We start from the raw sequence: 14180 nt of genomic DNA on the forward strand, positions 1-14180 counted from the left end.
TGCATAGACTAGACTAGGCCAACTGGCAGGGACAGCAGGCTCAGGTCCCATACTTCTGGCTGTGCCTCAGTCTCTCTATCAGCATGAAGGAGCAGAATAACACAGTTGCTGAGAAGTCATGAACACAAGGGACTGTCAAGGTGCCCGCGGGGTCACCCAAGAATATTCTTGAAAGTGGACATGACCAGGTTCCATCAAGAAAAATTTATCAAAGTCCTCAGAGGGGACCTGCTCTTCTGTACAGGACTCAATAACAGAGCACTCGTCTGGCATACATATGGCCTTGGGTTTCACGAGGAACAAAACTAGAAAGACAAACTTCCCAAGTGACAGTGTGCCTAGGAGCAGGGTTTGTTTAGTAGAAAACCATGGAGAGGCTGGGGTTCATCTCGGGTCTGAGCACCCTGCTGTCCCCTAAAAGGACTAGGCAGCCAGCATCTAAGATACGAGCCAAACTTTCCTCTTAGACTGAAGCATGGCAGTCAGCCCTAGTGGAAGCCAAGCTTGGCCTTCAGCTCAGAGCTTAGATCAATAGAGCCAGATACAGGCCTTTGAGGATCCAGAAAATACCAGGCTAGACGTTGCTGATCAGAAAGGACCACAGGGGATGGCCCCGAGGCCATCCTCCTTCCTAACCTCCCTGCTGTTTTCATGCTGTGTCTTTTCCTGTCCCATCTCTTCTCCTTGTTTTTCCAGAAAAGAAAGTCCAGTTCCAGCGTTCAGTTAATGGTGAGTGTCTGCCGTCTCCCAAACACGGGTAAATGCTGGGCCTCAGACCTTTGCTCCCTCGCTCCTGCCTCCCTCCTGCAGGCTGCACAGGAACCCAGGGCGGGGGAGAGCGTGCTCAGGGCATGCGTGGTACGTGTGCATTGTGTGACAATATGTGTGTTGTGTGTGTGTGTGTGTGTGTGTGTGTGTTGTTTGCGTGTTTCTGTTGACACCTCCAATTCCATGGCTCAGACCAGCAGGCCAACAGCAGATCCAAGGCCTTCCTCCAGTCCAAAGGTGGATTCGAACCAAGTCCAGCCCTTGGCTTCTTGCTTCTCCCACCCCTCTGCTCAAGAGCTCATCTCAGGGCTTGGTTTGTGCCGTTGTTGGCTGCTAGGGTGGGGCTCCGTTTGGCCAAAGCAGCAGACATCATGGAGGCTTCTTGGGCTTGTGCTACTCCAGCAGAGGAACCACAGCCATGCCTCTGTCTAGAGTGTGTCAGGGGCGACACGGTGGCTCGTGTTCCTCTTCTTCTGGTTTCATGGCTGTCTCCGTTGGTTGCGCGGTTTTTCTCCCCTCTGAAAAGCCCACCCTCTCTCACACTGGGCCTCTCTCTTTCTTCTTTTCCTGCCAGTGTGTGTATTTCTCTCCCATTCTGCGGCTTCCATGGTGTCTTTCTGCTCTTCTGTAACCCCTTCTTTGCCCTCTGAGCAGAAAGGACCCCCAAAGCCCCCTCTCAACCCTCCCAGAGAGACCAGGGATCTCCTTGCAGGGACCGCCTCATACTGGCCCTGCTTGGCCACCTGTTTAGTTGGGTTCCCTCAGGCTGGAGGGTCTGGCAGGGTTCGTATGAAGCATCTGGATGGCAGAGCCGGGGAGGCCACAGAGTCCATCGAATCGCCGGGCAGCCAGGCAGTCAGGTCACCAACCTAACCCAGCCCCTCCTGCAGCCAGGCCGTCCTCATCGCCTCCCTCTTCTCTTTGGCAGGAATCCTCTGAGAGCACCAACACCACCATCGAGGATGAAGACACCAAAGGTAGGGGGACTTGGCCTGCTGAGCAAACCCCTCAAGGTTGTTCCCACCTACCATGCTGTGGCTAGACTTGGCTCAGGATAATCAGGACATATTGTGGGTATGGCTTTTCCCAGCACTGTGGGTAGACAGAAGGAACTCTCTTTAGCTTATGGGTTTATTTCACTGTCTTGTCAGAGGAAATTAACATCTTTAAGCATTAGATCCACAGTAATAACATGGATTTTCCATTTGAGATAAGTCGTTTTAGGTTTTTTTTTTTTTTTAAACTGACATCATTTTAAAAACATGAAGCACCAGGAATAACAGAATAGAGCACAAAAAAAAAAAAAAAAATCCAGAAAGTCATCAGCTGGATGGAGCACATCCCGTGAATCCAAAGCCAAAGGCAAAGTTAAAGATGCAGAGGTTTTGTAGCTCATGACGTAGTGGTTTTCAGAAATGCCCAGGTCAGCCCGCCGGGGTGGCATGTCCTCAGTCTCGGTGCTTGAAGCGCCAAGGCAGAAGGAGCAGGCTGAGGCCAGCTGAATCCTGGGCTCACAATAAAACCCATCAGGTGGATAGGATAAACAGGAGTCTGGAGAAAGGAAATAGCAAGAAGTCATCCTCAGCTCATAGGTTCTTACCAAACCTGCGGTTCCGTCTGGGCCAATACGCAGGGGGTGGCCAACCCGTAGTCTTCAGGCCGCATACGGTCAAGGACAACAGAAAACCACAAGGTCACTTCAAAGGTGACATCTTTAAAAGCTTCGTTTAGTTTTGATTTTATGTGTGTGAATAGTTTGCTGACCTGTGTAAGCATCCCAAGGACTGTGTCCTTGGAGGCCAGCAGCAGGCATTGGACTCTGTGATTGGAGTTAAGGTGGTTGTAAGCAGCCATGTGGTGCTGGGAACTGAGCAGGGGTTTTCTGCCAGTGCTCGTAACAGCTGAGCCATCCCTCCAGCCCTAAAACATTAGGGGTTTTTCTGTTTTGTAATTTAAAAAAAAAAAAACTTTTGTGACCGTATTGCACAGTTCTTGTTTTTTGAGCACTGCAGATTTGTGACGTTATTTCAGTGTAAAAAAAGCAGTGGTTTTCCGCCTTCCTAATGCTGTGACCTTTTAATATAGTTCCTCATGTTGTGGTGATTTCCCCAACCATAAAATAGTTCTAGTGCTACTTCGTAACAGTGATTTCACCACTGTGGTGAATTGTAACATAAATATCTACCACATGAGCCCTCTGGGGGGTCGCGACCCACAGGTTGAGAACCACCAGCCTAACGCCTTCCCGCCATCTCACTGTTCACCCTCCCATAAACCCTCTTCTCCAGGCAAGAATACAGAGGCTCCTCCTGCCTCTCACATTTCCCAAGTCAGGGAAACTAGAGCACACTCTGCGGTCTGCACACTGGGGAAGGAGCCAGAGATGCCTTGAGCCGGGGGAGGGTTTGTTGCAACAGGAAAAGGTTCTCTGACCTGGAGGTAACTCACCTATACTAACTGAGGTGGTTGGTGGGGTTTGTTTGTTTGTTTTTTAAGAGTTTTGATACTTTTGCTCTGAAGAAAAATATGCAGTGTGGCTAGGATTACAGTTTGATGGTAAAGCATTTGCCCAACATGCAGGAGACCTGGGCTTAATCGCTAAACAGAAACAAACAAACAAACAAACAAACACTTGTGTTTATATGGTAAGTGTTTTATAAAGTCACGGGGGAGGGGAGGCGCTACAATGTAGATAGATTTGCAGGTAGTTTTCACACAGGGTGATTGCTTCCTGATCTGCAGGGACCTGGGAGAAGGCGTGAGTCTGTGGCTGTCCCTCTCTGGTCACTCTCAGATTGGTGAGGGGAGCAGTCTAGCACTAGTAAATTGGTGCTCTGTCATGGACAACCTTGCAAATGTGTTATCTTAGGGAACTGCCTGCTGACACCACCCTTATCACTGCCTGACCCTACGCCACAGGTCTCTGAGGACTAGAGTGTGTTGCTTCTTAGAGATTCACCAAATGGGAGACTCTCAGTCCCGGTGGGAAGAGATGGGCTCTGGGATTCTGAGGGACAAGATTCTATTCCTGGCCTTAGGGCAGATAGACACATTGGGGGTGTATTGGCTCTGTACTGCATTGGCTGGGTGACCTTGACGGCTTGATCAACCTCTCTGAGTCTCTGTTTCCCTCATGATTAATAGTAGCAACTTCTGTGACTTCGGTGCAGACAAAACGACAGCTGCACGCACAGCACACACACAGCATTTGCCACCTGGTGATTGCTTCAAGAAATCTCTTCATTTCTTTTTTTGTTCAAACTGGAGTTCGTGGTTGAGTGACAGGAAGCCCCATGACATTTTCAATTGGATTCAAAGACTATTTTAAGACAAATATTTATATGTTAAACAGACAGAATATTTGGAGTAGAATACAAAATGTGTATGCACTGGCAATGGGAAACGGGAGCTGTCAATGGTATATTCCACCTGGATGCTGACTTTGGGCTATGCCCCGAAGCCTCACGTTTGCCAACAGCCGCCTTCACTTTAAAGAACCTGGGGGACAATTTGTCTCAGATTTTAATTTACTTCTCCCTTTTACAGAGGGAGGAAAGGCCCACATGGGTTATGGTATTACCTATTTTTCCCCAGTACTGTGGGGGAAAAAAAGGCTGTCAAAAGCAATTTTAAGGAAGGGTTTGCTTTGGCCCATCGTTTGAGGGCACTGTCCATTATGGTGGGCAGTCATGGCTGTAGGAGCACAAGGCAGTTGAGGACTTCAACTTTGCAGGCAGGAAACAATAGCAGAAGCACAGAGAGAGGCTGAGGCTCAGCTCACTTTTTCCTGTCAGCCAGCCCGGGGTCCCAGGCCTCGGCATGATGACCCATCCCCCTTCAGGTGGACCTCTGTGGAAACGCCTTCAGAGACACACTCGAGGGTGTGCTTCTGTGGTGATTCCAGGTCCTGTCCATTTGACCGTCAAGGTTAACCGTCACGGTCACTAGTCGAAGATTTGGGACCTTGTTCCCTGCCTCAGCTTCCTTTCATGCACAAAAGACTCAGTAGCTGAGCGTGCTGGATGCTGGAATCATCTCTCTGTGTGTGCAGACTTCCCCCCAGCTCAGAGAATGTTCCCGGGCTGCCACACTATTTCCCAGCACCAACCCATTAAGCCTTCTTACCAGGTGAGAATTGTAGTCAGCTAGGGTACTCTGATCCAGTGTTACGGTTAACTGGAAACGGTATTCTCCGGGACAGCACCCCTGGAGGGAAGTAAGGCTGTGAGCTGTTCAGAGCTCCTCTGGCTTTGTGTGGGGACCACTGCTCTCTGAGCTGTGCCAGGCTCTCCCGGTTTCCTCCTTAGGCCCTTTCCTCTGTGCACAACCTGTTCTCTCTCCAAGCTGAAGAGCTTCCCCAGATGCTGGGTAGACACTAGGAAATACTGGTCAGGAGTGTAAGCCCCAGCTGGGCCTCAATGTGTGGTCTGATCTTAAAATTTTATTTATTTATTTATTTATTAATTATATATAAGTACACTGCAGCTGTCTTCAGACACACCGAAGAAGGCATAAGATCTCATTACAGATGGTTGTGAGCCATGTGGCTGCTGGGATTTGAACTCAGATCTCTGGAAGAGCAGTCAGTGCTCGTAACTGCCGAGTTATCTCTCCCAGCCCATGTGGTCTGATCTTAAGAGAGAGTCTCTTCTTCCTTCCTTCCTCCCTTCCTTCCTTTTTTTCAAGATAGGGTTTCTCCATGTAGCCCTTGCTGTCCTGGAACTCCCTCTGTAGAGCAGGCTAGCCTCAAACTCAAAGAGATCCACCTGCCTCTGCCTCCCAAATGCTTGGATTAAAGGCATATGCTACCACCACCCAGCCACGAGCTTTTCTTCATCTCTCTGGGACCTCCATTTTCCTGTCTGTAGGGGAACGTTCCAGATGCTCTGGGTGAGGAGCCTGGCTAGAGGCATACGGTGGACAGCTGAGAAGGCCGCTTGTGCAGCAATGGAGCTGCTGGCATCCTAGGAAGCTCCAACCAGAGTGGCCTTCAGCCCCACCAAACACCAGGCCCCAGCCAGGTCTTCCATCACAGAGGACAGAGTTAGGGAAATTCCTGCCCTGGTGACTTTGGCTTTTGGAAAAGTTGGTATCCTGGTGTCTGAAAGTATAGCCAAGCCAGCCCCAGCCAGCACTGAATTCACGGAGGTTCACGGTGTCACTCCAGCGGGGACTGTGTGTCAGATATGTCCAGACAGCTTAGGGAGTTTTGAAGACAGGTGCGAATCTGCAGTGGTTCTGGAGACCACTGAGACGAGAAGCCTGGTCAGGGGAGGATGGAAACTGGGGAACAGGTGCTTATTTTGGGGTCCTAGGAAGAAGAAAGACCAAGTCCTACATGGAGGAGCTTTCAAAAGCAGACTTCAGCCAGGGAGGCCCCAAGCCCAGGGGGCATTCTTAGTCAGGTTTGTCTGACTGGGCGCTGGCTGCTGCAGGCCCTAACTCCAGCAGGACTGCATCCTGTGACTCACAGGTCCAGGAAGCATGTGTCTGGGCTGGACCCTCGAGGCAGACTTGGACAAGCTTCTGCTTCCCAGTGTGCAAATGGTAGATGTGGCAGCTGTCTCTCAGGAGTGCCAGACTTTGCTCCGAATGCTGGAGTTCAGACCTTATCTCTCACACCACGAGCTGATATTGGGTGCTGGGAACACAAGCTCTCAGGGAGGGCTGCATACGATCGCCCTTTCTACCAATATTCAGAATAACCCTAAAAAAGCAGGTACTGATAGCCCCACTACCCATATGGGGAAACTGAGACCCAGAGTAGTCCCTTGCAGCTATCAGGTAACAGAACAAGAACCCAAGCCTTCAAAATCCAGGACCTGGACCACTTTGCCACATACCTCATGGCGGTAGCAAAACACAGCAGGAGACTGAGGAGCTGGTTGTGGAAAGACGCTGGCGGGCCCTAGAGCACAGGCAAAGGCTTTGGCTCAGCTCCCACAGTCTGTCAGGAGCACGGGGGTTTGTTTTGCGTGGTCCCGATCCCACAGGGGAGTGGGATCTAGTCTGCAGTCCCTGCTGGCAAGGCCCTCTTGTCCCATGACTAATCTTTGCTTTTGCAAAAGCTGACCAGGAGCCCAGGTTCTGAAGCTCCTGGGAACACAAGTGTTCAGGTACCTTGGGCAACTCCAGAGATAGCAAAGATGACAGCCCGGACTCTCTGGTTTGGAGCTGTCAGCTCATTCATTCACTCCACACATGTGGAGACACGTGTGAGTTGGGTACAACTTCTACCCTAGTGGACCCCAGAAAAAGGAAAACAGCCCCCACGATAAATGCATTCAGTGCCTTTTAGACACATTCCCAGCACAGATGATTCCAACCAGAGTCCGGGCGAGCCGGCAGAGAGCACTGTGGGAGTGCTCATTACAGCTCATTGCTGGATCGTCATTCCCTCTGCCAAGCAAGCACACACCACACACCAAGGGCTATGCTGGGTATAGGTGTGGGTAGAGTGCAGTTGTGATGTGGGGGTGAAGCCCTGACACTCCACAGGCTAAGTCTCTGGCCACAGCTGTGCACATTCATCTACTCGGTCCATAATGTAGCCTGCAGGGCCATGCCCGTTCCAGATCTCAGGGCCTCGCTTCTATTAGCCGGCACTGAAGTTTAGAGGTAGGTAGTGAGTTCCAAGCAGCTGTGTGGGGTTAGTCTTCTGAGAACGTGGGGTGTGAACATGTGGGCCGGAACACCAGGGTCCTGTGGAAAAAGCTCTGGGCTGTGAGTCAGACTGCACCGTATGTTTCATGTCCTTGGGAAACTATGACCCTCAATGGGCCTCTGTTTCCTCAGTCACTCAGAGAGGACAGCTTCTGGCCCGCTGTAAGTTCTTCCAGCCTGGATGCCCTCAGATTCCACCTCCTCTGGGCCCAAGATGAGTGTCTGAGGCAGCCTAGGTAGCTGGCAAGGAAAAGTCAGAGTCTCACCCAGGCTTTGTACCCCACCTGGTTCCTAGCGATGTTGAGACCCGGTGAGCCCAGTTCCTGGGTTTGGAAGAGAGCTGCCTCTGAAAGGAAGAAGGAAAGAGAACCTTCCAAAGCTTCTAAGGCAGCTTCTGTTCTGCTCCGCTGGGGCCCAGGATACCTGCTGAAGATTCCTTCATTACTGAGGACCCGGCTTCTCCTGTGTTGCCTAACTGCCAGGGTCTGGGAGGAGCTTGCAAGACGATCTTAAGTGGGGGCTGCCAGCAACGACACTGCTTGTCATGAGCACCCATGATGGGCCAGGCTTGGGGACACTGCTTCATGCTCATCACACTGTCCCACCCTCAGACCAGCTCTGGAGGAGGACACTTTTCTGACAAGCCAGTCAGTCTTGTGGCTCTCAGCCCCACAGCTTGTAAGGTCGCGGATTGGAATTTGGGTGATGATCTGTCTGGAATTCAAGCCTGAGTTCTTTGGGCTATTGTGTGGGTCTGATTTGATTCTTACCCCAGGTTTGGGGATGCCGAGGCTCAGGCCACACATCTAACAACTCTCTGCCAAGAAAAGCAGTTTCTTGTGTTTCTTTTCTGTGGCAGATGGGAGAATTCAGTTAACCCTAGATTCTAGACAGCTCTGCCTGAATCTTCATCACCCAAACACAGCAAAAACTACCCAGATGTAAAGGTTGACTTACTTTCCTTTGTAGTCCCATGTTTGCTGGTGTGGGAGCCCTGGTTTGAGATAGTCAGTAAATCAGGCAACATGTAACATGGCTTTGATTCACACAGCAAATCAAGGTAAATAGCAGAGACACATATTTTGGAGTCAAAACCTGGGTTCAAACAAGACCCGGAGTCTGAATGTCCACTATCTTTACCATTCGTAGCTCTTGGGACCACATTCCCCACCTCCCACCCCACACTGGGCCTCAGTCTCTTGTGTGAAACCAGGCTAATGATCTTTCTCTCTCAGGAACAAGGATGGGTGAGATCATCCGTATACAGTGTCAGGTCCCCGCAGAGCCTGCCTGGCACGAGTTGGGGACTCGGAAGCCAGTACTTGGTTCTTCATGACTGTCACTGTCATTATTGTTTGTGTCCCCTCCTACCTTACAGTGCGCAAACAGGAAATTATCAAAGTGACAGAGCAGCTGATCGAAGCCATAAGCAATGGAGACTTTGAATCCTACACGTGAGTTAGCCAGGCTCATTCTGCATGTGCTGCCTGGATTGGGTTCAGGGGCGCTAATCTGTGGGTTTCCGAGCCCACTCACTCTCTGCATGCAAATGAGATGGAGTCTTTTCTGTTCCGAGCTCGGGTCGGAGCAGCTCACGTCACTTCCTGTCACTCTTCCGGCTAGCCTGAGTCCTGGAGGAGCTCCAAGTAAAGCTGCTTTGCCTCTCCCCAAGAAATAAGGGTGGTCTGTACCCTAGCACGGGGAAGTGGGTAATTGAGGCCAGTCCTTCTCTATCCTACCCAGTCCTTCTCTATCCTGCCCAGTGGGTCTGAGTCTTTGCCGTGGGTCTTTGATCTCAACTGAGCAGGAGCAGGCAGGGACCCAGAGAGTGTACATCTTTAGTGATCAAGAGTGAGCAAGGTGGAACCCGCTCACTCTTAAACCCGCTGGGGGATAAGGCACAGTCTCGAACAGAATTAACTGTCCTCTGCTCACATACCTGCTCCAGCCCCTGGAGGCATGACTGTGTGCATAAGCTGGGCTTCAGCGCCCCCTAGTGGTGATCACACCTTTGCTGGTCTGGTCCAGAAGTAAGTCTCCCGCCTAGCCCAGAGAGAATGAATGGATGTTCTGGATGTAGGCCTACGCATTTTGACCAGCGCTAATTGGATCTGGACCTGGCAGTCCCACACATGCTTTTTTTTGGTGGGCAAAAGCGTCCAACCAAGACAGTGTGACCCTTGCCTGTGGGGTGAATGTGAGGTGGGAACAGCCTGACAGGCATGATCTCAGGGTGACTGAAGCTGCAGTTGTATGTTCTAAACACGGGAACTAAATTCAGTCACTGGAAAATCACTGGCTGTCTCTGGAGGAATAAGGTATATGAGAGGCACATGTGTAAGCCCAGGATGCACGGGTGTGTGTGCTGGAGGATATTAGGGTGTCTCATTAAAGAATGGGAGCTGACTGTTCACCAGTCTTTTGGGTAGACCTGGAAAAGCTAAGTCAGGTTGTTATCAAGTCAGAGTGATTCTGAAAAGCCACAGCCAGGAGCAAAGTAGTGATGTGGCCTTTCTTGCTGTCACAGGAAAACTCTCCCCCTCTGTAATGTTATAGGCTATGATGATATTTTGCAGCCTGCTCTAGCCTCTGAAACTTACCATGACCTCGGGACCTGTGGTACCCCGGGATTTAGCCTGGTATGCCCATGAATTAGCCCCTTCCTCTCTGAGCCTCAGTCTCTACGTATGTATGATGCACTTAGAGAAGGTAGCCTTCAGGTCCTTCAGGATGCAGAGACCCCTGACCACCCCTTAAGGAAGTTCTGCAGCAGGAGTGTGCTTGAGTCACCCTCAAAGACTTTGCCCATCTCAGGCAAGGCTGGGCCTGATGTCCTGTTATGAGAATGCCAGTTCTAGTATGAGCCAGAAGCTTAGCCTATGTGGGGACATTTCCTTTACTATGGTCACAGGGGTTTATGTTGTACCACAAAATATCCTCCAGGTATGCAAATGGGAAGGCTATCTGTATTCTTCCCCTGCCTCCAGTCACCTGGAAGAGGGCAGTCGTCTGGAAGCACAAGCTTCCTTTGGCTTCCTTTTCCTTTCCCCTGCCACACTCTCTGCTTCCTCACTGACATCACTTCCTAAGCATTCATATGTGGATGGGTGTTTTGCCTGCGTGTTTGTCTGTCTACCATCTGTGTGCCTGGTGCCTGCGGAGGCCAGAAGAGGGCCTGGAGTCACAGATGGTTGTGACCACTATGAACCTAGGTCCCCTGGAAGAACAACCAGTGCTTGTGACTGCTCAGCCATTTCTCCAGCCCTGTGGAATTCATTTTCTTTAAGCCCCCCCCCCTCCCCATTTAAAGCAGAAGAGACAGTCAGGGTGTTCCAGCCTTAGGACACTTAGCCCAAGTTAGTGAAAACACTCCTTCCTCCGTGTGCACGCTTGGTGTGGGGAGCTGACATCATTTCATGTAAAGTGACTTTGCCCCTATACTCCAAGAGACAAATTATGAAAAGCCCCTTTGGATCACTGCCGGAGACGGGGTACAGTATAGAGAATAAAAGCAGGCTGGACAGAGTGATGCCTTACCCTCTGCAAGGACTCTAGGGGCAAACAGTGATGGTGACCTTGTCATGAGTGAGTGGCAGAGCCAGGGCCTGACCCTGGGCTTCCTCGATGTAGCCAGTGCCCACCTGGTGCTTCGCCAAACGCTCCACACTTGGCAGTGTGTAGACTCCTCCTTTATTGAACTCTTGAGGAAGGCATGGTCGTATCCATTCACCCTCTAAAGGGCAAATGAGAAGCTGCCTTTTCAGGTCTCTCTTCCCTCTGGCTTCCTTCCCCCAGGAAGATGTGCGACCCTGGAATGACAGCCTTTGAACCGGAGGCCCTGGGGAACCTGGTCGAGGGCCTGGACTTTCATCGATTCTATTTTGAAAACCGTGAGCAATCCCTTCTCTCTGGGGTGCCTGTTGTCTGCTCTCCTTCCTGTCCTGCTGGATGGCACAGCAGGGTGACGGGCAGGGCCTCAGGGGCGGCTCAGGAACCAGTGAAGAGGAAGATCCAGTGTGGACAGGGGTTGGTACCTCCCTGGTTTCCTCTCCATTCACTGCAGCTGGACTGTCAGCTGCTCTTCCTATGGCTGAGGATGGGGTGAAGCAAGGGTGGGTCCCCCAAATCAAGGACACATGATAAGACTCCCTAGTCCTCTCCTGCCCTTTATCGTCCTGGGAGAGTTATGTGAAGGGTCTTTATTCCCATTTATATTCAGGTAACCTTCCCTAACTCACACCGCAAGCTACAGTCACCTGGATGCTTGGGGGTCATCCCAGATGCCCAGTTGGTAACATGGTGGCTCCTGGGTTATGCTGCATATGACCTTATAGGTAGGGCGAGCCAGGGATTTCACACTGCTGTGCCCTACCTGTTTGTCTAGGTCTCTGTCCTGCATGTGTGTCCTTCCTGGGCCTCTCCTCTGCAGGAGAGATCTCAGCAGCTTTGCAGGGTGGGCAGGGTGCTGAGGCTGGGCCTGAGCCACTGAGCTTTCTGCTTGTCTGTGTCTTACCCAGGCCATGGGTCAGAAAGGGACCAAACCAAGGTTAGGATATGGAGGAAGGACCTCAGAGGCGGTATATCCAGTCTCCCCCTAAATGACAGGTACATTATCACACACATGATTCCTGGTATTTTTAGACACCCATACATAGAACTAGCTCAAACAACGAGAAAGCCCTTCCTGGTTAGTTCTCATGAGTGCCCAGGCAGAGAAAGGCTCAGTTCACACCTCTCTGACCCATCCCAGGTTCCCTCCTGTTCAAAGGCTTGTGAGGGCTCAGATGAGCTTGGGGGAAGAACATCCTATTTGCTCTTCCCTGGGCTTGCTGTCCCATGTCTATCCCATGCCAGGTCCACATTCGTGGGTGTGCTAATCAGCTAGTGATTGCACCAGAAAGTTTCCTTTAAAAGAACCACATTAGGGCCGGGGAGATGGCTCAGAGGTTAGGAGCGTGCACTCTTGCAGAAGACCTGGCTTCAGTCCCCACTGCCCGTGTCATGGCACAACTGCCTGTGACCCCAGCTCCAAAAGGTCTAAAAAGCCTCTTCTGACTTCCATAGGCCATTGCACCGATGTGTACGTACCGCCCCAACCCTGACAAGCACACAGGTACCTAAAAATAAGACCTTAAAAATGAATAAAATAAACATATCATGAAGCTAACCAGGAAAACCGTCCCTTTAAATAAGCACACATGGCATCCCCCTATGGTTGAAAACTCAAAACACACAGGTGGTACTGAAACAACTCCAGGTGAAACCCAGCCCTGTCACTCAGAAGATATTTCTGTTGTGGGCGAGAGAGAAGTGATTTGTCCAAGAGCATCTACAAAGCAAGTTGTGGACCAAGCTCTGTCTCATTCTAGTGGCCTTCCTTTGTGGACAGGGCCATTCTGTCATCATAGCAGCAACTCCCCGGCCTCTGGACTTGCGTCACCCCTCCAGGCTTGCACCTCTCTGACTGTATTTCAATTTACAGAGATTTCAAGCTTCCCTCTTTATAAAAAAAAGCGCTTAAGGGAGACGTTTCATTTTTTTCTTCTTTTTTTCTTTTTAAAGATTGATTTCTTTATTTTATGTATATGAGTACACTGTCACTGTCTTCAGACACACCAGAAGAGGTCATCAGATCCCATTACGGATCGGTGTGAACCACCGTGGGGTGGCTGGGAATTGAACTCAAGACCTCTGGTAGACTAGTCAGTGCTCTTTTTTTTTTTTTTCCAAAGATTTATTTATTATATATAAGTACACTGTAGCTGTCTTCAGATACACCAGAAGAGGGCATCAGATCTCTTTACAGATGGTTGTGAGCCACCATGTGGTTGCTGGGAATTGAACTCATGACCTCTGGAAGAGCAGTCGGGCGCTCTTAACCGCTGAGCCATCTCTCTCCAGCCCTAGTCAGTGCTCTTAACCACTGAACCATCTCTCCAGCTCCAGAAGCTATGTTTTCTTAAAGAATCAGACCTGATCTTCCTCACTGAGTGACGGAGATGCACTCCTATTAAGAGAGGAAGCTGGATCTTGGGCCCTGTAACCCTCTTGGTGGTTTCCCACAGTTGGGATCATCGTGGCTGTCATGATGCCTCTGTGCTCTAGGGGGCGCTGTTTCTCTGTGGCGATCCTCTAGTTTCCACCTAGGCAGAGACCACCAAGGGGTTCAAAGGCAGAAAGAGACTCCTGTTTCTGGCCTGCTTCCTGCAGCAAGTGTTGTCTTAGCACTGACTCTAGGCTTGACCCTTTACTTACTTCTAAGGAAGACTCACAGGGGCATGACCAGTATAGCCTCTCTCTCCTGCCTCCTACTGCCTGCTCTTTCCTGCCCAGCACCTGGCCCTGTCCCCCCACCTTGTCCTTGAGAACGGAGTACCCTGTAAGCTACTAATCTGCTCAAGTAACACCACGTTATGTCAGGGTCCCTGGGATCCCAGCCATGAACAACAATGACAAAGCTTAGCTCCCACCACTACCACTGCTAAACTGTTTGTCTCTTCTGGAATGGATCGGGACCTGGGTTATCCTAAACCACACACTCTGAGTCTGGCTTCTGCATTTCTTTCAGAGATCGATAGCTTGGACCAAGTGAGATGGTAGCTTTGGATTTAATTTCCATACATACTTATGGACACATTCCTTCCTTCCGCATGCACCACATTTAGGGAGGCCTCATGCACTTTGGAAAGGGGAAACTTGGTGACCTTTAACCTCTAAGGTTACTCCAAGAGTCTATATTCTCTGTGTTT

The 14180-nt window shown here is 50.5% G+C and overlaps 1 protein-coding gene across 3 annotated transcripts in view; it reads left to right on the forward strand.

Moving 5' to 3' along the window:
* The window catches only part of Camk2a (calcium/calmodulin-dependent protein kinase II alpha), a 62727-nt gene that overhangs the window by 43466 nt on the left and 5081 nt on the right, over window positions 1-14180 (forward strand). For 2 of the 3 annotated variants that reach the window (XM_039096593.2, NM_012920.1), the window contains exons 14-16: window positions 1697-1745; window positions 8810-8885; window positions 11227-11321. In XM_039096593.2, coding sequence (XP_038952521.1) covers window positions 1697-1745; window positions 8810-8885; window positions 11227-11321 — 220 coding nt within the window. Of the gene's footprint in view, window positions 1-696; window positions 730-1696; window positions 1746-8809; window positions 8886-11226; window positions 11322-14180 lie in introns of all 3 variants that reach the window. The other variant, XM_039096592.2, reaches the window with a different exon arrangement.

This window comes from Rattus norvegicus, chromosome 18 (genome assembly GCF_036323735.1).
Source record: "Rattus norvegicus strain BN/NHsdMcwi chromosome 18, GRCr8, whole genome shotgun sequence".
Lineage (NCBI taxonomy): Eukaryota > Metazoa > Chordata > Mammalia > Rodentia > Muridae > Rattus > Rattus norvegicus.